This window comes from Quercus robur, chromosome 7 (genome assembly GCF_932294415.1).
Source record: "Quercus robur chromosome 7, dhQueRobu3.1, whole genome shotgun sequence".
Taxonomy (NCBI): Eukaryota; Viridiplantae; Streptophyta; class Magnoliopsida; order Fagales; family Fagaceae; genus Quercus; species Quercus robur.
The window spans coordinates 30,183,737-30,210,986 of NC_065540.1; the positions used below are offsets into that span (position 1 = coordinate 30,183,737).

Here is a 27,250-nt window from a genome sequence, read left to right on the forward strand (position 1 = left end):
AAATATGATTGTTTGAGATAAATTAAAAAAAAAAAAAAACAATGAGAAATTTTTTTTTAATAAGATGAGAGGAAAAAAATAGAGACTTTGTTAAAGGGTGTATTAAAAAAGATTGGTAGATAAAATAGATAAATGGCTTTTTAAAACAAGAATTTTGTTATAGTTATGTTGATTTTTTTTTTAAGAAATAATTATAATATACTGCAAATCTAAACCCCAAATACTTTAAACATAAAAATATATCAATTTAGTTACAAGAGCATTGGTAGCTATGTTTAGCTTTCCATAGAACGCTATAGTGGTATGTGGTGTATATAAATAGAATAGAATACCAAAAAAGAAAAAGAAAAGAAGAAGAAGAAGCTAGAGTAGTGTTGACGGTTGAGCAGGTAAAATAGAATAGAACAGAGAGATATAAAAGGAGGTTTGTTGGATATTGGAGCTGGAAAGGTAGGTCTCTAGACCATATCATATGACCAGGCTTAGTTGGACCCGGCCCCAGATCATTTCGACGAACCAGCACCAGCACCAGCAACAGCACCAGCACTAGCACCAGCGCCACCAGTCCCACTTCCAAATATACCATTTGAGATTTAATAGGCAAAATAAATACCCAAATACAAACCATTTAAACACAAACATCACCAACCAAAAAAAGCTCTTTACCCTATAGAATTAGACACACGCACACAACACATATATCTATCTATCTATCTATATATATATATATATACTCAGAAACTTTTTTTTTTTTTTTTTCTCTTTTTCATTTTGTTAAATATTATTCCCCTCTCTGTTATTGTATATTGTGTCTGCAATTGCATACCCTTTGTTGTTATTGTTGTTGTTGTTGTTGTTCTTCTTCTTCTATGGCTGTTGGTGTTTGTTTTCTCTTGGTTTGCATCATCACAGTGTTCTCTTCTCTGCGGTTGGGGTCTTGTTCTTCTTCATCTTTGTGCCCAAAGGACTCCAATTTGTTTCTGTATGCTCTTCAGTCTCAATGCCCTATTTCGATCTCCCCCAACCCACCTCTCCAGGTACGCTTTCTCCTTTTCTTTCTTTTCAATTTCACATTTCCTTGATTGTAGATTTTTGGGGATTTTGTAGGGTTCTGAGAATTTTGTGCTTGATCTTGGCTGACTTTTGTTTCTGGGTATTTCCTTTTTTTCCTTTACTTTTACTTTTATATGTAAATTGCTGCAAAGGGTTAGTGGTATTTTGTTGTTGAGGCTATTAAGTTCTTATTTTTTATTTTTATTTTTTGAATAATTGGAGAATCGTATTCGGTTGTATTTGGTTGACTTTTGAATGTTAAGTATCTTTCTCTGATAAAAAATCTGATTAGAGAAGAAAATGAAATGAAGTTGGGCATTATTCAAATTCCCTGATTTTGACTAATAAGTAATAACCACTATTAACCCCCCCCAAAAAAAAATGAAATCAAAATAAAACATTGTTGCTAAATGCTTTTTTATGTGATTTATTTTTTTGGGTTTTCTTTTGTAGCCAATTCAACTTAGTCCTTTTAAATCACTGTTAAGATTTATAACTATGAGAAATATTCATATTCTAGAAGGTTTGAATTTGTCTTGTGGAGGAGCAAAACCATGAATATAGGTCAGCAGAAGTATATACTTGATATAGTTCGCCATATTTTAGAGGTGTTAAGTGCGGCATAACTGCATCAACTTTGGTCTGCACACCTAGTATCGACTAGAGGGACAGGAAGATTTTTATTTAAGGTGCAAGGGTTGGTGATTACATCAGGGTGTTAGCTTCCTGGAAAAATAATACAGTTTTGGTGTCCATTCTATGCATTCTAGCACTAGGAAGTATTACTAAATCCATGGCGGAAAAAAATATGCACTATAGCGGTTATGTTTCCAGCATCATTTGAGGGTGTAATTAAGCTACATAATATACGATATTGCTTGAAGACTAGAATATATGATAATGTAAGCTGATTGATAACAGGAAATGATATTTGTGTTCAGGTAGTTATTGCTTATCTCTTTATGGAATATTTCCATGCAATATTAGTGTTGATAACAATGTAGATGTTTCTTTATAAAATAAACCCGCACAAGTTTCATGTGTTGTTCTAGGTCATTGAGTTGAACTTTCTTGTCTTTCAATTCTTGGCCTTTCTGGGAAATTATGTACTATAATTCATTCTTTTATGCTTTAGTGGTAAATGTTTATTTTTTGATAGGTAATAAGACTTTTATTGAAAAAATTGAACATCATGTTCATGATGGTGAACATTCTAAACAAGAAACAAATACAATATAATCAAGAACTAAAGGAAATAGAGACTAAAAAATTAGATAAAGAAATACAATTCGTACGCCCCCAAATACGAGCCCAAAGAAATAGAGTACCAAAGAGGAGAGATTCTAGATGATCTACTATTCTCTCCTTGTCTTCAAAAGTGCGGGTATTGCGTTCCTGCCAAACTAACCACATTAAACATGTTGGGATCATTTTCCAAATGGTTGAATGATGCTTTCCAAACCCGTTTCTCCACATAAAGAAAAAAGAGTTGACTGACCTTGGCATTACCCATTGGATCCCAAATGCTACAAAAGCTTTGCACCATTAGGCGTGAGAAGGTGATCTACTGATTCCCCATCACAGCAGCATAAACAACACCTATTAACTAGAAACAGACCTCTCTTGACAAGATTGTCAATGGTGAGTATCCCATCATTAGTTGCTATCCATAAGAAGAAAGACACCCGTTTAGGCACCTTTACACACCAAATGCACTCCCAAGGAAATTCATTGGTGTTAGGACTAGATAACAACTTATAAAAAGAGCGCACATCAAATACCCCAAATGTAGTCAATCTCCAAATCAGGTGATTATCCCCCTTACCCCTCGGCATAGAGGAATAAATAAGCTTAAAAAAGGAATGAATAGTGTCTGCCTCCCAATCCTGAGGACCATGACGGAAAAGTAAATTCCAACTCCTTCTAACTCCTTTAGAAGTAGATATTACCAAGTCAGAGACCCATGCTTCTTTAGAAAGAGAGCAAGCAAACATAGCAGGAAAGAGTTCCTTCAAAGGAATAGGCCCACACCAAGGATCATGCCAAAAACTAACACAGCAACCCTCCCCCACATTATACAGAATTTGACTAAAGAACTTCTTTGTTCCTTCCTTAATATTCCTCCACATCCTACACCCATGAGAACCTCTTACCCCTCTAGTGCACTAGCCTCCTCTCCCCTCACCATAATTGGCTGCTATAACCTAACACCATAATCTGTTACTTTCTTTCCCAAAACGCCACAACCACTTCCCAAGTAAGGCCTTGTTAAACAACCCAATCCTTTGGATCCCCAACCACCACTCTCAACAAGCAAATAGGCCTTATCCCAAGCAACTAAAGTATATTTAAAAACATCCTTTGAGGCCCCCCAAATGAAATTCCTCTGAATCCTTTCTATTCAAGCTACCATAGCCTGAGGGATAGTAGACAAAGATAAAAAGTAGGTGGGAAGGCTTGAGGGAGTACTTTTTAACAAAGTAAGCCTGCCACCTTTCGACAAATAATCTTTTCTATAATAGGATTCCATATTGGTGCATCCTTATAATGGGCCCTGAGAGGTATGCCCAGATATCTCATAGGCAATTTGCCCACCTTGCAACATAGGGTGCGGGCCAAAGCATTCAAATTCCCAACATCACCAATAGGAACAATCTCACTCTCACCTACAGTAATTTTGAAGCCCGTAATAGCTTCAAAGAAGATCAGCACTATCCAAATGTATAATAATTGTTCCCTAGAAGCATCACAAAACAAAATCGTATCATTAGCAAAAAGAAGATGAGAGATATGCACACCCTGTTGTCTATGTGACCCCGCTTGAAAACCACAAAGAAAACCACCATTTTCTGTTCTCTTCAGTAGTCTACTTAGCACTTCTATAACTAATAGGAATAATAGAGGAGACAAAGGATCCCCTTAGCAAAGGCCATGAGAACTACCAAAAAAATCAGCAGGAGACCCATTGACCAAAACTGAGAATTTAACTGTAGAGATACATGCCTTAATCCATCTACTCCACCTCGTCCCAAATCCCATCCTTTCCATAAGGTAAAAAGTAAGGCATTCCAATTCACATGATCAATTTAACTATAACAGCCGGATTGCCACTCTTCAACCTGCTATCTGAACATTCATTAGCAATTAAAACCGAATCAAGAATTTGTCTTCCTCCCACAAAAGAATTCTGAGAATCAGATATCAGTTTATCCAAAACCCCTCGGAGTCTATGAGCCAACACCTTAGCCAAAAGCTTGTAAAGGTTGCCCATAAGACTAATAGGACGAAAGTCTTTAATATTGATTGCATTAGTCTTCTTGGGAATCAAACACTGAAAAGTGGCATTAGGAGATTTCTCAATAACACAATGGCTATGAAAATCCTTGAAAAATGCCATGACATCCCCTTCTAAAACACTCTAGCACTTCTGAAAGAAAGCCATAGTAAACCCATCTGGTCCAGGGGCCTTATCACCTTCTGCCTCCTTAAGAGCCTCAATGATCTCCTCCTTCTCAAACTCCCTCTCCAACATAGACCTCTTAGTTTCGTCTAAACAAGCGAACTCTAACCCGTCAATAGTAGGCCTCCAAGCTTCTAGTTCCTGATATAATTTCTTATAAAAACCCACCACCTGATCCGTAGCATCTGACTCATCCTCATAATGAATGCCATCCACCTCCACTTCCCTAATTTGATTGGTTTGCCTATGAGAATTGGTAATTCTATGAAAGAATTTCGTGTTGTTATCACCTTCTTTAATAAAAAGGGCCTTGGACTTCTGCCTCCAAGAAATCTTTTCCAAAGAAGCCAAATAATCTATTTCAGATTTAATCACCAACCTTCTAGCCCTGTCCTTAGGGCTATCCATCAACCTGTCTGACTCGGCCCACCCTCCGACCTGATCCGACCCGAAGGCCCACGGATGGATTCGAATGTCCATACGGGTCGGGTGCGAGTCAATTAATTTTAATATTTGGTTTTTCGGGGGGTTTCGGGTCCCTTGACTTCTAACCCATGTAAACCGACCCACTCGACCTAGAAATTTTTAAAAGAAAAAACACAGTGATGATGGGTCTGTTCACTTTGTTCTATGTTTCAGTTTTAGAAAAATTTCTCTCACTTTCTCTAATCTCTCACTTAAATCCCTAACCTAGCCTCCCTGTTGCTGCCATCACTAAGTTGGGCCTTGTCGCTGCCCTAACCCTAGCCTCCTTGCTGACGTTGCCCAGTCTACTATCGCTAATTCAAACTCCACAAGCCTGTTTCTGATGTTGTCGTGTCGTCGTTGCACTCGCCATCCTTGGTTGAGTTTCCAACTCCACGAGCTTCCTTTGCTCAACTTGAAATCTCCTCTTGATATTCTGATCTATGCATTTTGATGGTGGGTCAGTAAAAAAAAAGTTCTATTAAAAAAAAAAAATTGTATTGATCTTGTGATGGATGTGTTGGTGGTGGGGGAGGGAGTGGTGGTGGTGCTACTGGTTTAATCTTCTCTCTTTTTCATTTTAGTCATAGATCTAGGGTTTTTGGTTTGGATTTTATTTTATTTTATTTATTTATTTTTTTAAAGATTGTTCTGGGTTTTGATTTTGTTTTAGTCTCATAGATCTAGGGTTTTTGCTTTGGATTTTGAGGAGATTGTTTTGGTTTTTTTGAGAAGATTGTTTTGGGTTTTTTTTTTTTTTTTTGAGAAGATTGTTCTGGGTTTTGAAATGTTTTTGTGCTTGAGACTCGAAATCACTTGACCGGCTCCGACCCACTCAACCGATGGCCCACTCCGTCGGGCTCGACCCGAACATTCGATTGGCCGTGGGTCTAATTTCCGTTCACCCGATTCAATCGGGTCGGGTGTGGGTCAGACCCAAACCCGATCCGAATTGACCCGTGGACAGCCCTACCTGTCCTCATGAATCAACACCTGCATCTCTTCTCTCATGTCAATGTCTAAAAGCTCAGTTAAGACTCTTTTTTTTAAAAGCTACATCTCCAAAAACATGCTTGTTCCAATGCTTCAGATCTTCAACTTACAAGCTAGAACATAACTAGGAGGTCCCACGAAGTGATAAGCATTCCACCAAATTCAAACCTTATCCACAAAACCCTCCACTTTTAGCCACATATTTTCAAATCTGAAAGGACTTTTCCCCCTTGACATGCCATCCGCCTCCACTAGTAAAGGACAATGATCCGACACCACCCTAGGGAGAGTCCTTTGAGTCACATCTAAGAAATGCTCCTCCCAATCAGCTGACATCAAAACTCTATCAATTCTGGACATTGAAGGAGTATCAGAATCTCTAAACCAAGTATATTCACCTCCCACCAAAGGCAAATCCACTAGCAAATGTTTTGCAATAAAATTCGAAAATTTAAACATAGCTGGACTAAAAGAGTTACAGCCAAGTCTCTCAGCCAAGTATCTGATAGCATTGAAATCACCAAATAAACACCAAGCCCTAGCCCACCGTGACCTCACGGAGTCCAGTTTTGCCCACATTGCATCCCTAAGGGTTCCGTTAGTCGGTCCTGAACAGATCCATTCAAAGCCATTTGACACTCCCTTTAATAAAATTAAAACTGAAAAAATTCCAACTGCCGAATCAACTTTCTCAAAAAATCAAAATTACCCCCCAGCTGTATGCAAGGTATCTAAAGCCCCTCAGTCTACAAAAGGGCTACCCCATAGATTTTTTACCAAGATAGAGCTGGTGTTGTCCAGTTTAGATTCTTGAAGACATACAATATCACACTTCCACTCCCTTAAGAGATTCTTCACAACATCTCTCTTATGAGGATTATTCAATCTCCTCACATTCCAAGATAGAAGTTTCAAATTCATTGACCAACAGACAAACCCAAACCAGAGGATGTCAAACTGCCCCTTGTACTTCTACTAGAATGCCCATCGTAATTAATAGAAGAAAACAAATTCCTTAATTCCCTAATACCTTTTCAGGTAGAGTCCAGCGAGTAGTAGCAACAATCGCTTGCTGCTCCCAAACCCTCTCAAGTTTCTGGAAAAAATCAATGCACTGTCTCTCGCAACAAGCAATGGGGAATCCCACAAAAGTACCAAACCCTTTGATCATCATTCTCATCCATTCTGAAGGCTCCAATTCCTCCTCCATAGAAAGACCCATCTGAATCATCTTCCAAAGTGACAAGATCACGAACACCATTTGGGTCCCTTAGAGCCAAAGGTGTAATGTCCACAGAATCTACCTCACCCTTAGCCGAAGACAAAGAGCCATCCCAAACCAGTCTAAGAATTTCAAATTTAGTCAAACCACAACCTACCTCAGTTATAGAAAAGGACAAGTCTGAACCCACCAAAAATTGACTCTGAACCAAATTTGGACACCCAGAATCTGCAATGCATCGAACGGACAACAATAGGTGGATTAGCGACCAAAAACCCAGCCCCTTGGTCTCCAGTTTGCTTGGCGGCAGTAGGGGAGTGGGCCAGTTCACCATCAGTGCTCAAACCCACCTCCACGATTGTACCGTGAGCACTCGGTTCTGCATCAAGGGAATCGGCCACCGAAACATGGTCATCGGGCTTCGTGGCAACGGTGGGAGGGCAGCCCGGTCCCTCACCGGAGCTCGGGATCTCTCCTTCCTCTTCCTTGTGTGTCCTCGACCCTTCCCCAGTCTCCCACACAGAAGATTGCATGTTATCATCCCTGTCGCTGACATGTGACTGTCTTGGAAGGACAATCATGGGCTGGCCAGATCCTTTCTCACAGGTGGTTGTGTGTTGGGCTTAAGCTTGAGAAGGCCCACTTACATTGGGCTGTGTTTTACCCCAAGAAACAGCCTGCTTACCCTCACCCACAAAATCAACCAAGATTTTTAAATTAAAATGGGCCTGTGTCCATTTCAGGTGACTTGCACATACAGGTCTGCCAGCTGTTGACACACTAGCGTTACTTGACTTTTTGGTAAAATCAAATCCCCCCAAAGACTCAGACTTATTAATCTGCTCAGTTATATTTGGAAATTGCTTCACAAAACTTAAATCACTCCCTTTATTTTCGTGGACTTTCAATTTTTTTCAAACTTGAGACTTTTTCATGTCAACTATTTTTTCGAACTCACCACCTCTGGCCACCACCTTTTTCTCCAGCCCATAGGTGGTCTTTACCAAAAAATGGTCATGTAAATCTCGTTCCAAACAAAACCCAACCGCCTATCTTGGTCCCCTCTGGAACCCATAGGCAACCCCGTCTTGCACCATTGTGGTACTCAGAGATTTCCACAAATACACCACCTTTGTTAGATCTACTGGTAATCTCCAAAAGTTTAGAATTCTCATGTAAACATTTGAAAAAGTGTTGTTTTCGAAAATTCCAATGATAAAGATCTGCAAAACTAGCAATAATCAAATCCAAACCCAAACGGCCCTCCCTAATTGAGCCATGGAACTGTCCCCGGCGTTCATGAATAGCATAAAAATCTATTCTACCACCATCAAAAACTAAAGAAAAAGCCTTTGAATCAATTCGAAAGAATGCTAAAGACCTCTCTAACTCCCCTGATTGTGATTTAGTCTTGGGCTGTGAGGCTAAAGGTTTGGGTGGCTGTGTGGGATTAACATGTGGGGTAGGTTTAGGCTGAAGGGTTGAGGGGTGTGAAATTTGAGAGAACAAAAGGGAAAAGGATCCCCTCCAATTCCCTCCCATTTTTAGTTGGATGTGCGATAATGCATGGCGTTTATTTGATTTTTAAATGCACATATCTTGCGTCTAAATAAAAATTGGAGGGAATTGGCGGATTCAATGGGAGGGGATCTTATCCCAAACAAAAGAAGATAAAATTGAAAATTATTTTTGGTTTTCCACCGTTTGTTTTGTAAACAAGGAGAGAAGAGTGGAACAAGAGGAAAAGATATATTGAACTTGTTCACTTGGGCCCTCTCTTTCTATCTCTATATGTATGTGTGTGTGTGTGTGTATATATAGATTTGGAGAGAAAGTGATGCAGAGAGTGCAACCAAAATTAAAGTTGGTGGATTTCATTTGGTATGAATTAGTTTAGATTCTTTTGTCAAAGTGTATACTGTGTATTGGAGTTGATTATTTTGTTTCTTTTCTTTGTTGTAAACTTGGAAGCTGTACTTAAACACTTAAGAAAAACATTGTAGGACATTTTGAATTGTTGAATTTGATGAATAGTGTGGAATTGAGTTTTTTCTCTCTAGCTTGGTGGTGATTCTAAACAACCTTAGGTGGTGAAAGCTAGAGTTATTTTTATTTCCTTTTTTATATATAAGTAATTTCCTTTTTCTCCATGCTGCATCAACTTCGAATCAGTGCGAAATTCGTTATTGGTGAGGAAAAATTATCAATGCATAAAGGATAATTAATATAATGGCAAAACTTCACTTTCTCCACTTCATTTAAATATTAGTTTTTCTCTCTCTACAAATAAATAAACAAATATATATATATATATATTTTCTGTTCATCTTCCCCAAACCCCAACCCTTTCCCAGCAACCCAACAATTTGGGAGGTGAAGTTGGCTGCCTCCTTGGCAGGATCATCATTGGAGTTGGAGGCAACAAACCCACGCTTCAGATCCTTAACAGCAACATTCTTAACGTTGAAGCCAACATTGTCACCAAGAAGAGCCTCTAGGAAAGCCTCATGATGCATTTCAACGGACTTAACTTCAGTGGTCAGCTTGGTGGGACCAAAAGTCACAACCATACCAGGCTTTAAAAAACCTCCTTCTACAACCCAGTAGAATCTCCTTCAGTAACACCACCAAGCACCCCTTCCTTCCAACAAAATCAACAAATTTTCACATTCCCTTTCACAGAAAACCCAAACCAAAACCAACCACCACACCTCCGCAAAAATAACCACAAACCCAGCAACCATCGCCCCCACTGTCAGAAACCACCACACCCACTGCAAAAATCAACAAAAATCCAGCAACCACCGCACCCACCTTAGAAACCACCACGCCCACTGCAAAAATCCCATCTCAGTTCCTCTCTCTCATTCCCTCTGGTCAGCCTCTGCCCTTGGAGACCCCACTCAAATCCCAACATAAAATCATAATCCTACTACCCTTCAAGATCAACGATGCCTCGATCAAGTCCAAAAGAATAGAGAAGAGAGAAGAGAGGAGAGAATGAGTCAGCGAGGGGAGGAGAGAGAGAAGAGAGAATAAAAAAATAATTTTCTTAGTAGTAGCGAGGGATATGTCTTGTTGGTTGTGGCGAGCTAAGATTGAATGTTAAATTTTTTTGATAGTTTGTTACTTATCAAAATTTGTTTTTTAATAGTTTGTTGAGTATGATGTGTGGGCTTTTTGTGAGTTTTTAGCTACATTTTTAACATCAAACTAGTTTGTTGAGACTAATGCGAATGCTCTTAGTCCCTGAAGTTTGCCTGTTGAGCACTATTAGTCTCTCAAGTTTCAAATGAGCACTATTGGTCTTTTTAAGATTAAAAAATTAGCGCAATTGATCCTTTTGTTAACAGTTGTTAGTCTCAGTGCCTACATGGCTAACAAAATAATGACATGGCAAATTTTAAATGACATGACATCAATTTTAATATTAAAAAATTAAAACCCATTGCTGTCTCACTAAAAAAACCATGACCCGTTAGAAAATCACCCAACCCATTTTATGACCCGTAAGCAAATGGGTATTCCCAAATCAAAATCAAACTTGTTGGGATTTCTTTTCTCCCTTTCTTGTTTCTCAAATTTGAATTTGATTTTCTGTTTTTCACTTTTTCTTGAAACCCAGAGAATGATTAAAATTCTCACTTTATCTGTTACTATGTATCTTGCTTTTGAATTGCTTTTTGGGTTCCGTTACAAGAGTTATTTTTCGGGTACGTAATTATGGAATTATTTCCAAACATGTAAAACAAACTTGTTGAGAGGAAGAGTAGGAGGAGGAGGGCATATCATCTGAGAAATTGAAGGAATTTATTGGCTGAGAGAAACGTAGCCTTTTTAATCATGATTTGTGACTACAATTAAAGGTGAGAGAGAGCCGATAGCCTAATTATAAGTAATAGTGATATAGAAGAGTTTGATTTTGATCATTTAATATAGACCATGTCTACAACTACAAAAGGGGGGAAAATTGGTGAGATTTGAGTTTGATTTTGATCATTCTTTGGACGGGCGCTGGGATTTCATATCTCTCTTTCTTGTTTCTTGGATTTGAGTCTGATTTGAGAATACCTGTTTATTAACAGGTCACAAAATGGGTTGGGTGATTTTCTAAAGGGTCAACGTTTTTTTAATGAGTTAGTAATGAAAACCATTCAAGATACGTTTGCTTGATTAAAATCAGTGGAGGCTTCCTATCAAAGGATGACCAATAGTGATGAAACCCTATCTTCACGCATGGGAGACAATAATGTTGAGCCACCAAAACCTGGTGCTGAAAGAGACGTACAAGTGCTAACAAATGTTGCTACACTGCTAGAGCAGTGAGAAGATCATACCATAGAGTCAAAACAACATGCTGGAGTACTTGAAGCATATGTAGGTGATTTAATACCCACTTATTGGAGAGTCAGATATGTTGCTCATTACTGAGAAGGAAGAGCGCCCACAATTTGATGTTAAAAAAGGAGCAAAGAATTAGAGGGAGCTCTGGTTGTAACAAGTGAGTGTGATGCATTTACTCATGATCAACACTCCATGGTGCATGAAGTGGAAAATCTTGTACAGTGGTGCTTTCTGTGGATTAAGAGGCTATAATATATTGTTCGCAACACTGATTTGACCCATTGATTTTATTATTCCAGACACATTTAATGATATTGTGAAACAGAAAGCTTCTTTGTTCTTAGTGATGCCAAAAGTGTTTCAAGAGTTGGTGCAAGTATCAAGTGTAAGAGGTCTTCTCCTTAAATAATTCAAGAACTTGAGGTTAGAGTTTTCTCTAACCAGGGGAGAATGATGAAGGAGACAGCCAAAATTAATGTTGATGGATTTTATTTGAGATTTGAATTATTATTTTTTTAATTCTATTTCTAAATTTATGTAATTTGATTACATTGTTTCTTTCCTTATTTGTTGTAACCCTGGAAGCTTCACTTAAGGGCTTCAGAAAAATATTGTGGGACATGTTGAATGCTAATATGGAATTGGGATTTGTCTCTCTAGTTTGGTGGTGATTCCAGGCTTTTAGGTGGTGAAGCTATAGGATTGTTCTGTTTTTTTCCCTTACTCTTGCAAATCCCATGCTGCTTCAGGAAATTGGGTACCAAAAAGAAGCGCCACCAAAATTTTCTTTCTTCATGGTCTGCTATTTAAACAAACTTAAATACATGTATCGTGCAAAGGAATTACTGCATTAGATAAATGCCTTACTGAATTACATTGTATAGCACCCATAAGAACTTAAGGCTTTAGAGGGCTTGTTAGTGAAGCTCAAATGACATATTTTAGTATTAAAATTCAGCTTAGCCATCTGGTATGCTTATTTGGTAACAAATTTTTAAAGGTGTCATCAGATGCCATTTCCTTGTAAAACCATGAAGAAGCCTGACATATTCTTGTTTATTAGGATGCTTGCCTTTTAGTTCTATGTTGCCCCTTTTTTTCTTACACTTATAAATTAAACATCACATCCGAATTTCTATTTCTCATTTTTTATTTGCAAGGGTGAACAAAATTTGCATTCATGCAAACTTATGTAGGTATACTCAAATGTTAACTAATGTCGTGATTAAGTTTCACTCAAAATATATGTGACTTGCTTTTCATGTATTGCATTTTTCTCTCAGCATTTGAAAGATACACCTGTACTGCAAGCCTGTGGTATAAAGTAAACCATGAACCTGCCCCTAATCTTTCCAACAAAGAATATTCACCCTGCCCTGCCTTCCCTAAATATAGCCTTTTGAAAAGTAAAGTTTAAAAATTAGAACCTTCTTGAATTAATCTTTTTGGAGGGAAAAAATGAATCATTTAAAAAAAGAAAAGAAAATCTGTGAGTATATTTTTAGCTATTTTTTTTTTATAGGTAAAATTAATGTATAAAATATTGTCTGAGCTCGGGTATAAAATCTTTTGAGGTATAGTTTTGACCATTTATCATTTTCACTATATTGTTATTCCCAAAGTGGGACTCTCAATTTGGAGAGGGAGTGTAAAAATCTGCAAAGACCCATTATCTCATCTTTCTAAAAATTAAAATCTTTTTAAGTTAATGCTTGAGATAGTTTTTTTTGTGGATGGTTCAGAGCTAACCCATGTGGTTAATTTTATACACCTTTTGGTTATAACTCTTTATCTTGTACTGTATCATTCTCTTGATTTTACTTGAATTATATTTGGAAGAATCAATTTAGCTCTACTTATGAAACTCTTTTTTGTCACAATGTAGTTAATTATAAATCTAAGTTGGCAGTTTCTCTTCATCCTATTTGTCTCCAACAATACTAGTTTTTCATGGATATTATGAACCTTAAAACTTTTTGCTGTTCTCAGATAGCTCATCAATAACCATTTATTAGTTAAGTCTACTTCTGACTAATTTGACTCGCTTTACCTCTGATTTTTTAACTTTTAAACTAATTATAGCTTCATTTTTATTTCCCTCAATATTTCTTAAAATAATAATGTTAATCTGATACTTCTGTTTTGGATGCTCAAAAAAAAAAAAAAATTGATACTTCTGTTTTGACAAGCTAATGGTCTCTGGATCAAATGACATCTTTCGCCATTTACAAGGGGTTGGGGGTCAGGGGGTGAGGTCAAGAGTTCAATCTCATTACAAGGCATAAGCTGTGTTTACCTGGAAACAAAAAGGACTTTTGTTTGACTATTTATTTGATGTTTATCTTTTCTCCAAACCTACCATATGAAAGATTAAGTTAAATAAAGATGATAAATATAAACATTATTATTGTTTAGAGTTAGCACATGCACTTTCTAATTGCACGTTACCTGAAGTTGTAACCAGAATCTTAGTTCCTTTATTAGCTTATGGATCAGGTGGTAAAAAGAAAGTCTGTGTTATGTAAGGTGTGTTCAGCATCAGTGCATAAAAAACCCAGCTAGCCTATATGAATATGTACAAAGGAACATGGTTGCTTTGTTTTGATGTCTTGACAAGTGACTGAAGTGATTGAAATATTTGATTGTTTTCTTATTTATATTTCGCTAGATTAGGGACTTTTAAATTTAATTTGGTAATCTGCAATGTCAGAGCTCATAACTTTGAAATTATTTTGAAGAAAATACTTGAAATGTGTTTAGAGTCGGTCATTTCGGCTTCTCTTTTGGAAAGGAGCTCACATATGATGGTCCCATTCTCTTAATATGTTGCCTGAACTCTCTCTGTCTCCGTCTCTAAAAACCTTTGGTGTACTAATAGAGTTGATCTCTTGACCCTCTCCTATGCCAAGAGATTCCTCTTAGCACTGTTATGACAGTTTTGGCACCTGAATGGTCAATTTAAATGAATGCTGTAAATTATTTGTTCTACATCTTTTTGAAGATGTTGTTTTATTGTCTAACATTAAAATTAAGTGACTGAAATAATTCTTTCTAATTGACTTGCTATATGATAAAATCTGTTAGTGTGATCACTAATTGTTAGTCTCCAATACTAGAAGTGTGGAACATCTCTACTACCTTATTTATTTATTATTCTGTAAAAAGCTCATGCACAGATGGGGGAATGAACCCATAACCTCACCTTCTGCCCATTACTTATGGGTCCATAGACCAGTGCCAAACATGTCCACTACCTTGTGATGCAAATGAGCAGTACCTTGGCGCCTCTCAAATTGTGGCAGGCACGAATGAAGAATTACTAGGGTTTTTTGATAAGTAGTAACTTTATTGATACCAAAAAAGGAGTCACCCAAAGAATACAGGTTGTATACAGATGGGGACAAAACATTCAATCTCACAAATTACAATGATCTATCAAATCACAAATTGAGCAAAAAGAAAAACATCTCACAGCTGACATCCAGATCCAGTCTAACAAAGTCTAAAAAAAGAGAAGCTTAAGATCCGGCAGGTTCCTTTCAACATCCTCAAAACCTCTAGAATTGTGCTCTCTCTAAAGACACCACATCAGACAATGGGGAACTGCTTTCCAACTATCATGCTATTGATGTTGACCAAATCTTCCTTTCCATGAGTCTCATATTGTTTTGAAGATCAAATCTCTATGAATCTAGTGTTAAAAATTAAAATAGTTCTTAATTTAGGGGCTTGAGTGATAGCCCGGTAGTATTGGCACAATATGTGGTGCCTAGTGTCTAGGGTTTGAATCCCAACTCACCCGTCCCCCACTATTTACCGAGCAAAAGATAGTTCTAAATTTATATTTATATTTTATAAGTTATGATTCGTTCTGTCATGAAGGGAAAATCCGTAATTTTCTGTAATTCTTGCAAATTTTAGGATATTTTTTGTAATTAAATAAGTTTATTTTCTGAGTCTAAGTTAGCCTCTTATTCTGTTTTATTAGCCTTCTAGTTATACTTAGAAGATAAGGTTTAGAGAAGTCTCTATATGTGTGCTCAGAATTTACAGTCTAAGTTTACAAGTTTTACTGTATATTTTTCCATCATTCCTTGTAATGCAAGAATATTAGACTTTTACAGTTTTGCTTCCTTTTGATAATTTTTGTATCCAAGTTTCTGCTACTATTATAAAGAAAATCAATTGATGGATATGAGGAATCAAGAAAGGCATGACCTGCTTGTTCTTAGTTTGGCATCTATGTTATTGCTAGAAAAAAAGATTGTATTTTCACATTTCCTTGTCTTCATTTTGCTATCTTTAGGTGGATGGAGACTTCCTTGATAGAGCATTGGCTTCCAAGTGGAGAAATGAGTATATTGTTGTACTCTTCCATGCTTCCTGGTGTCCATTCTCACGCAGTGTGCTTCCTTCATTTGAAACCCTCAATTCCATGTTTCCTCAAATAGAACACATGACAATTGAGCAATCTTCAGCCATGCCAAGGTGTGATGCTTACTAAAATGTCCTGATTTTTTTTCATATGCTATCCGTGTGCTTTGAGAATATTTCTTTCTCTTCTCACATGGGACAATTGAAAATTCCTGGCTCTAGAGCCAGGAAGCAAATGTTCCACGCAAAATATTTTTTTTTGATAAGTAATAAAGATTCATTGATATCAAAAAGAGAGAGGCACCCAAGTTCACAGGGAGTATACAGGGGTGAACAAATCAAAAATGAACATTACAAAAGTCAAGAAAATCCAAAATAGAAGAAAAAGGTTGGTTTCTCCACATAGAGAACCAGTCAAGTAAGGTTCGGAAGAATAGAAGCTTGAGATCAGGCATGGAATGCTCAATGTCTTCAAAACACCTACTATTTCTCTCCTTCCAAATACACCACATCAAGCAAAGAGGAACGACCTTACAAATATCTCCATTACAATGGCGACCAAAACGACATTGCCAGCAAGCAAAAAGCCCGACAACAGACATTGGCATGACCCAACAAACTCCAAATAAACCAAAAACCATATCCCATAGCTGTGAAGCAACCGGGCAATGAAGGAATAGATGGTCAATACTTTCACTATTACACTTGCACATATAACATCAATCCAAAATGTAAACCTTTCTTTTCCTTAAATTGTCAATTGTTAGACATTTCCCCAAGGCTGTGGTCCATACAAAGAAAGCCACTCTAGAGGGGATCTTCTGCTTCCAAATGCTTTTCCAAGGGAAAAACTGCTCATTATGGCCAACAAGAAGATGATAGAATGCACTAACCGTGAACCCCTTACTCTTACAAGGCAACCAACATCTCTTATCCTCCCCGATCCCCCTTACAGGAGTGCTATAAATGGAATTGATGAAGCTCCTGAAAACTTCCAATTCACGATTATGCACCTCCCTACAAAATTGAAGCTCCCAATGGAGGACTCCATTGGTGTACCTCATTAGATCCGCCACACTAGCCTCTTTGCTACAGCAAATCCTAAATAATTCAGGATAGCGGTCTGCGAGAGAAGAAGTTCCACACCAATGATCTAGCTAAAATTGCACTTTTGTTCCATCTCCAATTTCATACGTAATAATCTGAGATAAAGAGTACCACCCCCTTCTAATTTTTTTCCACAAACTAACTCCATGTGAACCAGAGAAAGAGCTAGAACACCAACCACCCCAATCACAACCATACTTCACCTCTATCACTTGACGCCAAAGAGCATTCCTATCTTGCCCAAATCTCCATAGCCACTTCTCTAATAAAGCTACATTGAAAGTTCTCAGGTTCCTAATTCCTAACCCACCTGAAGAAAGCGGTGTACACACCGTAGACCAATCAACCAGATGAAATTTGGGCTCGTCTCCTAGGCCACCCCACTGAAAGTTCCGCTGAAGTCTAGCAATTCGGTTGGCCACGAAAGCAGGAATAGGGAATAAAGAAAGAAAATAAGTAGGAAGATTGGAGAGAGTGCTTTTAATTAAGGTGACTCTACCTCTCTTGGATAAATATAATTTTTTCCAATCTGCTAATTTTCTTTTCATCTTCTCTAGAATTGGATTCCAAATAGACTTGTCCTTAAATTTTGCCCCCAAAGGAAGACCCAAATATTTCATTGGGAGGGACCCTTGCTTGCAGCCTAAGACAGCCACCAAAAGATCCATGTTATGAACTGCCCCCACAGCCACCAGTTCAGACTTACCCAAATTTATCTTCAAACCAGACACAGCCTCAAACCAAATGAGCACCATACAGAGAATCAACATTTGATCAATATTAGCATCACCAAAAATTAGGATATCATCAGCGAAGAGGAGATGGGAAACCATCAAAGATCTTCCAGTAGAAACACCTACATTGAAACCTGACAAACGACCTTCATGGACGGCCTTATCCAACATTCTTCTACCGATGGCTTCCATAACCAACACAAATAACAAGGGGGACAAAGGATCACCTTGCCGCAACCCCCTTGAACTTCTAAAGAACCCATGGGGAGTACCATTAATAAGGATAGAAAAACGAACCGTTGATATGCAAAAAGAGATCCATCGCCTCCACTTATCAGAAAATCCACAACGCTCAAGCAAGAGAGTAAGAAATCCCCAATTCTCATGATCAAAGGCCTTCTCTATGTCCAATTTACATAATAACCCTGGCTGACTAGACTTCAATCTACTATCAAGACATTCGTTAGCAATGAGAACAGAATCAAGAATCTGCCTATTTAGAACAAAGGCATTTTGAGGAGCTGAGATGATCTCTCCTAAAACCATACGAAGACGAATAGTCAAAACTTTAGCAAGAATTTTATAAACCCCCCTAAAAAGGCTGATAGGTCGAAAGTCCTTTACTTCTACTGCTGTAGCTTTTTTAGGAATGAGAGCAATGAAAGTAGCATTCAAGCTTTTTTCAAACTGATCTGTGACATGGAAGTGGTGGAACACAGCCATGATGTCTGATTTGAGGATCCCCCAGCAAGCTTGAAAGAAAGCCATTGAAAAACCATCAGGCCCAGGAGATTTATCTCCATTAAACTCCTTGATGACTTCTAAAATCTCAGATTCCTCAAAAGGTCTCTCTAACCAATCCACATTATCCCCTGAAATCCTTGCAAAATCCAATACATCAAGGAAAGGATGCTGCATTTGCTGCTCAGAGTATAGGTTCATATAGAATTGTTCAATATGGTCAGTGATCCTGTCTTGGTTGGAAGACAAAGCCCTATCAATCATAAGGTTTTCAATACAATTATTTCTTCTATTAGAATTAGCCATCCTATGAAAAAACCTCGTATTGGAATTGCCCTCCTTTAAAAACAACACTCTGGACTTTTGTCTCCAGCTAATCTCCTCAAACAAGGCTGCCTTCTTAAGATCGGCGCGAAGGGTTGCTTTTTCCAATTTTTCCTCCTCTGTTAGAGGTTGATTGTCCTCTTTTACATCTAAAGCATTCAACTTACTCCATAATTGCTGCTTCTTGACTGTGATATTGCCAAAATCTGTTTCGTTCCACTTCTTTAGGTTCGTTTTTAAAGCAGTCAACTTCTTGGCAAGAATGTAACTAGGAGTCCCTTGAAAATGGTAATTCTCCCACCAGGACTTCACCTTATCTAAAAACCCCTCCGCCTTCAACCACATATTCTCAAAACGAAAAGGAATTCGCCCTCTTCGATGACTCCCACTCTCCAAAAGAATTGGGAAGTGATCAGATAACACTCTGTGAAGCCTTTTTTGGGAGAAATGAGTGAAGTATTCTACCAAAACCGGAGAGAAGAGAAACCGATCTATTTTAGAGGTTGAGTTGGAGTTAGACCATGTGTAAAGACCTCCCTCCAAAGGATTATCCATTAGACCATGAAGAGAGATAAAATCCGAAAAATCATTTATGCAGCGAGTAAATCTTCCCGCCCCTAACCTCTCCGATGGAAAGCGGATGACATTAAAATCACCTCCCAAACACCATGGCAAATTCCACCAACTGTTCAAGCCTGCCAATTCCTCCCACATAAATTGACGCTTCCTGTTCAAATTTGGACCATAGATACCTGTGAAGGCCCACTCAAAATGGTCATTGACATTTTTGAACCTACACGAAATCGAAAAATGCCCCACTGCTTCATCTAACTTTTCAACCACCCTTCTGTACCACATGAGCAGGATTTTGTCGGAAGCACCCTTAGAACCCAAATAAAACCAATCTAAGTAAGGACAACTCCATATGCTTCTAACAAGACCTCTTGTAACCCATTCCAATTTTGTCTCTTGCAAACAAACGATATCAGCCTTCCAAGAGCGTAAAAAATTACGAACCTTGAGTTATTTATCCTTCTCATTCAAACCTCTAACATTCCAAGATAGAATCTTCAAATTCATTGGGAAACAATTAGAGCCTTGTCCTTACCATTACCAGAGCGCCTTGAAGAAGCTGAACCATAATTGACAGAGCTAAATAAACCCCTCAATTCCCTTATTCCTTTCCTCCTTGAGCTCTTCTCGGCTTTTTCAGTTTTTTTCTTAATAGCCCGCTGTTGTAACTCAGCTTCAACAGCCAACAGGAATTTGGTTGCTGGCTCTTCCAAACCTTTGAGGGATGTCCTAAGAAAATCATCAAAGCCATTGAATTTTTTCCTGAAACCGTTTTGAGTAAATGTCCTTACCCAGCAATGTCTCCACATCCAGAGTTGCTGATTGTTCATAAATATCCATGGCACCCATAGGCAAAGAGAAAGCTAGTGGATTGACATTTAGAGGTGGCGAAGAATCAGCAAACTAAAAAGCATCCTCGGAGCAAATATCTGAAATCCAATTCTCTACAATAACATCAACCCCTTTTTCTAGTTCTGAATTAATCTCCTTAGATTCCGATGACACCCCCAGAACCATCGCCAACTGGTTCAAGTCATCCACTCTGACAACGACATCTCCCGGTGGCAAAGAAATTTGAATCGGGACTGCCACCCTCTTCCCATCTCGTAATTCAAGAACCCACTGCTCGGAATTCCCCCATTTCTTGATGACGTTGTCAAAGTGCTGATGTATGATCCGTTGGATGTCACGTTGCAAGGCCACATCACCATTGGAGCACAAGGACTCATCCACGGAAGCATTGGAACACATAGACTCAGTCATGGAGGCATCGGAGTTGTCGAGCACTGAGGGAAACTTCTCGGTGCACGTTTCCATGTGGGACAGTGTTAGCTCAGCGTCAATCTTATTGCTACCGGGTTTAGAAGATGCCAAAGAGAAAAGGTGTGAGGGAGTGGCTTGCGATGAGTATAAAGAGTGTGGGTGGGTCTGATATTGTGTCAAACAGGGCTGGTGGGGTTTGGGCTTCCATTTATAAACAAGTTTATGTTTGGGCTTTGGGTTAGAGGCTTGGCCAAACGAAGCTGGAAGGGTATTGGGTTTGGAATTTGGCCTACCGAAGGGACAGGTTTGAGAGGGCTTTTCCACGCAAAATATTATGATTGCCACAGATATGCAGTAAATGAGTTGCTCAGTTGGTATATAAATTATTTGGGTAAATTACATATTTGGTCCCTAGCCTTTAAACTCTGTCAATTTGGTCTCTAACCTTTTTGTATTGTGTCAAAAAAATCTTTGTTGTTAAGTGATGGATGGAAAATTCTGATGTGGCTAACAGTGACATTAAAATATTAATTTTATACCACTAAGCTGCCATGTAGGCTGCCATGTGTCTATAATTATTATTTTTTCAAAAATATAATAAAAACTTCAATTAGCTAAAATCAGAATCTCATCGTGGCCTCCGCCTAAGAGAACTCAGACTGTTGGAGTTAGACTGGTTGATCCGTCAACTGGTCTCCGACTTGGAGTTAAAAAATAAAGATCCACGCTAGAAGGGAAGCATTTGGGTTGGAAATATTGAATAGATTGAGCGTACACTCCAAGAAATCAAAGGCAAAGGTATTAAAGTTTGTAGTCAAAGTTGATATTAGTTGGAGATTAGTCAAATGTTACTGGATGAACTATGAAGAATGATAGTCATAGAGACTTTAAAGCCAACAAACACAAATTTTCTGTCATTTCCACCAGCTACGGGCTAAGATAAGTCATACCCTAGTGCAATAATAAACTCAAAATCTTAAAGAATGTGACACCTGATCACCATGCACACCATCTCCGCTGGTGGCAGACCCTCACACACTGATGATTTCTCCATCGGAGATGCCAGCTTTGGTGTTGCCACCATGGATTGGTACTTCTGGTATACACTAGCTTGGTGAGCTTCAACCCATCATCCACACCTTTCACAAAATCCCCAGTCATTAATTAACTTTTGGAGTGATTTTTTCTTTCTTTTTTTTTGCATTTGGAATAACTGACTGTGTTGGGTTTTGTATCAATTTGATTTTGATTTGGGAGATAGAGACAGTGGTGGTGGAGTGGAAAACAGGAAAAATATTATTAAATTGTTTTTTGTTTTCAAATATGTTTGGGTTTTAGTATGGTATATCAGTGATTCAGATGGTTCTTTTAGTTTGATAGGGTATGTTGGAGTTATTTAGATGCTTCACTTAGTTTGGGATTAATTGATTGGTTAATTATGTTTGGTGATATGGATTTCAATCCTAATTGTTTCAGCTCTATCGGGTTTGTGATTTTTTATTTTTTAAAATTAAGGCCATGTCAGTCCACGTGGAAGTCTAGATGGCACAAAAAATAATATTTTAATGGCACTGTTAGCCACATTAGCTTTTTCCATCCACCGCTTAGCGATAGGAGCTATTTTAATACAATACCAAAAGGTTAGAAACTAAAATGACACATTTGAAACATTAAGGACCAAATTGACACAATGTGAAGGTTAGAGATCAAATTCGTAATTTACCGAAATTATTTTCATCGGTTTATTTGGCTTAAAAAATATGTTGGGCAAAAGTTCAGCCGTACCTAGAAAAATTAATACTTGAGTTGTATGTAAGTCAAATAACCTAGATAAATGGAGTGACAAAAATCAGGTTTGGATAAAGTTTTGTGTCTTTGAGATCATGATCATATCTTCTTGGAAGCATTTCATGAAAATTCCTAACACCCCTGCTTGGGGGCGATAATGAGCAATATATTAATTTTCTGTCACATTTATCCTTGGGCCTTGGCTTATGTGATAAAAGGTTGGAGGTGGTGCTGTGTTAGTTCTTAAAGTTCAAGATTTACTTTCTCTCTCTCTCTCTCTCTCTCTCTTAGCGTTTTAAAATGATTTTTTTTTTTTTTTTTTTGGATAGGTAATGTAAAATTTTTATCAAAAATCATAGCCAACCCAAGTACTCTAGAATTACAAAGATCAAGTAAAACAGGAAAAGAAAAAAAAAAAAAAAAAAAATGCAGAACCAAACTCCACTCTAGGAGAGTTTGAAAGAAAAAAGACTTAAGCTCAAGCATAGATCGTTCGTATCCCTCAAAACTTCTAGCATTTTGTTCTTGCCAAATACAACACCTCAAGCAATGTAGCACAAGCCTCCAAATAGCTATATTACGATGTCAACTAAACTTACCTTGCCAAGCATTTTAAAATAAATTTGAATTGTGTTGTGCAAATTCTATCACATGCAATTGACCTCCTCTAATTAAACCTGGATGATATCTAGTTTTGCCAATCAACTTTCTCAAATAATGCTTCCTTCCCTTGTAAGAGCTAGATGGAGGCAGAGGTCGTGTGTTCAAGACTAACCTGATGTGTGTAAACTTAAAAAACTCTCTATTGAATTACAAGTATGACCAAGAACCCCAAATGGGGTTTTCTCCAAGGATTTTCCTTCTTTAAATGTGGACAGACACCAATTATTTTCTTTTATTGTTTACTTCTCAGCAGCTGAGATTTTATTTTTGGTCTGCTATTTGTCTGAATTTATGTGATGTATTGCAGCATATTTTCAAGATATGGAATCCATAGCTTACCTTCCATATTAATGGTGAACCGGACATCAAGGGTGCGATATCGTGGTCCGAAAAATCTCATTTCCCTTGTACAATTTTATAAGAAGACCACAGGTGCGATTCTCTTGGGAAAAACAAAGATAATATGAATATATTTCTGGTGCATTTTTCCAAATTCAAATCTAGGAACAATTATCTCATGGACTTGACAACAAACACCCCCCCCCCCCCCCCCCTTTCCCCTTTCTCTTTTCCTTCTTTTCCCTTCAAACACCTGAAAATTAAAAAATTGTGACTGCTAGCATTGCCTGAAGGAACAATTCCTGATGAGCCAAAGAAATTGAATATTTAAAAATCAATTCCCTGCACTCATGGAACAGATTTGCAGTTTCTCATGACTGAGATTGGTCTATAAGATAAACTTCATGTGACTGTCTGTATTCCAGGTCTTGAACCAGTTCAATATTTTTCTGAAAATCAACCAATCAGCTTGGAGGGTGGTGAAAAATCCATTTTCCAGTCCTTGAATAGTTTGTTACTGAAAGAGATCTCAAAGAGGGAACCCTACTTAGTCTTCTCCATATTGTTCATCTGCTTCAGGCTACTTGTACACATATTGCCTGAGGTGTTATCTTGTCTCAAAGCTTTTTGGGTCTCATATGTTCCTCATCTGAACTTGGACATTTTTGGAGAGACAAGCCAAGTAATGGGACGTATCCTTAACATGATTGATGTGAGGAGGGTCTGGACCAAGCTCAGGCTAAGCAAGACCAGGAACTTCCAGGAAGGTGCAAAGAATGCTCGAGTATGGGCTTCTTCTTTGGCTTCTGTTGCTTTGGGTGAATCTTCATCAGCCAGATCATCATCTTGAACTGTAACTTACAGTCTCGTTTAAATCAAATTGAGGGTAGCTCAGAGCTTATTGATCAAATAGTATATTGTAAACTGCTGTGATGCTCTGGGGCAGGTTGTCTACTCCCCCAAAGTTTCGTCTTTGGTGATATAGCTGAAGCTGTTGTACTTTTTTTTTTTTTTTTGGTAGGAAGAAAACAAGCATGTAAATTTGAGAACAGCTTTCTTTTTGTATAAATTATGTCACTTGGAGAAACATCTCTACTTCACATTGGTGGAATGTAAGCATATTAACACCTCTCTGTTACTTGGAGGAACATCTCTCTTTATACATCGATGGAATTTATACATATTAACGCCTCTCTCTCTCTCTCTCTCTCTCTCTCTCTCTCTCTCTCTCACAGAGACATAAGCACATGATTGTTCAACTTTTGTTCCTTTAAGATGCTCTATGGATATGTTGATAATTGAATCAAAGTGACAGTCTGACTATGATGGAATTTAAGATTAAAGTTCAATTGGTATGCCTTTTAATCAATGGTGTAAAAGTTGTTGTTCTGTAATGATAATTCATGGTAATGCCTTTTCATTGCCAATCCTGTTGATGGATTAGATGGGTCAAAAATACCACTATTTGGCAAAATATTTAGTAAAATACTATTGTTTGTGAAATATTTAGCAATTTATCACCTTTTTGAAAGTTGAGTTTGCCGTGTAACTCGAGTTCTAGAAACTCGAGTTCTTTGAAAAAAATAGTCTTCAAATTTGCCTTGCTATTTTTTTTTATGGAACTTGAGTTCCTAGAACTCGAGTTACATCAAAAATTGGTGAAATTTTTCCATGGAACTCGAGTTTGTGGAACTCGAGTTACACGGTAAACTCAAGTTTCACAAACTTGAGTTTCACAAATTTGAGTCTTAAAAAAGTGGTAGATCCTTAATTATTTATCAAACAGTAGTAAATTCGTACATTTTTTCCCAAATAGTGGTACTTCGTCATTTTGGCTAGATTAGATGTCCTTTGTCAAGTTTTTTGCCAATACCCATGCAACATGATCTTTGGCATGCCAGTAAGAAAAAGTTTAGGACAACGCACTTTTAAGCCATAATTTTGATGTGGCAAATTATGAGGGATGGAAAAAAGTAGCTGTTTATAAGATAGTTGTGAAAATGATGTGATAAAAGATGTAGTCCTAGATCTTTGCTAGTAAGATCGTCATTTCTAGTGATAGGCTTGGTGTGGTACTTGCTACTTTCGCAAGCACTTGCATCTTGTAGTACAAGTACAATTTTTTTAAAATCCAAGGGTGTTTCGAAATGGTAAATTCAGTACAATTTCCTTTTGTTTTGTTTAGCAGATCGGCATAGTAAATGGTGGTGTACTTCATCCAGTTGACATTCCTCATCAAGATGATAATTATAAGGTTGTGTACAGTACAGTCTACTTCATCCAGTAGCCATAGTAATTAGTAGTACGTACATCCTTCAATTCTTTTCAGCACAGTATCCACGTTTAGTTTAGAGGTTGATACTTGAAGTTGCAATCCCACAATTTGCTCTTTATGACGTGCATAGCCACAGCCGAAAATTTGACTTTTTTGAAAGATTAATATCCTTGCAAGCAGAACAAAATCTTGTGGCCTCAAGGAACCAGATCTGGAAAGTGGAAAAATGTAATGCAAAGACACTATCCTAAGCACACATACACAAGACCGAGTCATTGGAGGACCATTCCAGTCGGGTCTTGTGACAGAAATAAATGGTGGATGCGGATGCAGCTAAATCTATTGGTGATTTTGTGCTTATTTTTTATTCACCATTCCCATAATCATAAATGCCTGTGTCATGCTTGACTCTTGATATGGTAGCTTTCTCTTATTAAGTTGAGATTTTTGGTTAATGCTTAGAATTAGCTTCTTTCTCAAGTGTCTTTTTCTCTACACATTTATGGATCAAGATGTATTCATTTTTTTTTTTTTTTATACAACATAGAATTTCTACTATAATCTAATCTAATCTAAGTGTATATATGCGTGAAACTCTCTTATGAAGACTTGAACTCCGACTCTTGACCCCCGCACCCCCACAAACATTTATACTTGTAGAGTGACTACTGCACCAATGGTGCACAGTAATGATCTATTCAATTATTTACTTTTGTTTTGGTTTTTTGTTTTTTTTTTCGTGAATCAATTATTTACTTTTGTGGGGGTGAATTAAATCTACAAGAGTATGATATATATAAAAGATACCAGCCCATGGACAGTTGTATGGGGCTTTCACTTTCACTTTTTCCCTTTATTTTCCCTAGAAAACACTAACCCATCATTGTCATTCCAAGCAAACTCTAACAAGCAACCGACTTCTTCTTCTTCTTCTTCTTCTTTCTCTCTCTCTCTCTCTCCTCATGACTTCTGAGTGTAAGGCTAACCAAGGCATCTCTTTTTTTTTGAGAAGGTACCAAGGCATCTCTTCAAAGTAAAATATGCTTCTTTTTTTCTCTCTTCAGACGTGTTCACGTAGAAAACTCAACAAAAGAACCTGCAGCTATTTGCCTATTTTTGAACTCAATCTATGATACAATCATTCTCACATCAATTTTGTAACTTTTTAACTTGTATTAATGATCAACGTAAAATGGTTAATTACATAAAATTGAAAAAATTATTCTTTAATTCATGATAACACAAATCAACAAATTGTAAAATTTGGTATTCAATTGACTTTATCTTTATCTCTAGAATTATTCTTCTTTTGGACGCAAATTGATGAGTTCACCTTTGTTCAAAGTAACAATATAGTAATAAACCTAGTAAAAGAAAAAAACAATACAGAAATCAAATTAAAATTTAATAACCCATTAGACAATAGAAAAGAAATATCCAGCCATCAGGATGGGCATTCTCATAGGTGGGTCCTACTGGGCCAACCTCTCTGTCTCCTATGGGATGGATAAGCACTCAAAACCTTGTCATGT

General features: G+C 37.6%; 1 protein-coding gene across 2 annotated transcripts; it reads left to right on the top strand.

The window, feature by feature from the left end:
* Positions 1–340: 340 nt before the first annotated feature.
* On the top strand, positions 341–24,624 carry LOC126693087 (5'-adenylylsulfate reductase-like 5). 2 transcript variants are annotated; one of them, XM_050388956.1, is made up of 5 exons: positions 341–1,037; positions 1,108–1,153; positions 15,844–16,025; positions 23,412–23,536; positions 23,869–24,624. In XM_050388956.1, exons 1-5 carry the CDS (start codon positions 985–987, stop codon positions 24,291–24,293), a joined length of 831 nt encoding a protein of 276 aa, XP_050244913.1. In that variant the 5' UTR covers positions 341–984; the 3' UTR covers positions 24,294–24,624. The 2 variants fall into 2 exon arrangements, with proteins under 2 accessions (XP_050244913.1, XP_050244912.1); XM_050388955.1 differs by lacking the exon at positions 1,108–1,153 and having other exon boundaries at positions 344–1,037.
* The last annotated feature ends 2,626 nt before the right edge of the window (positions 24,625–27,250 follow it).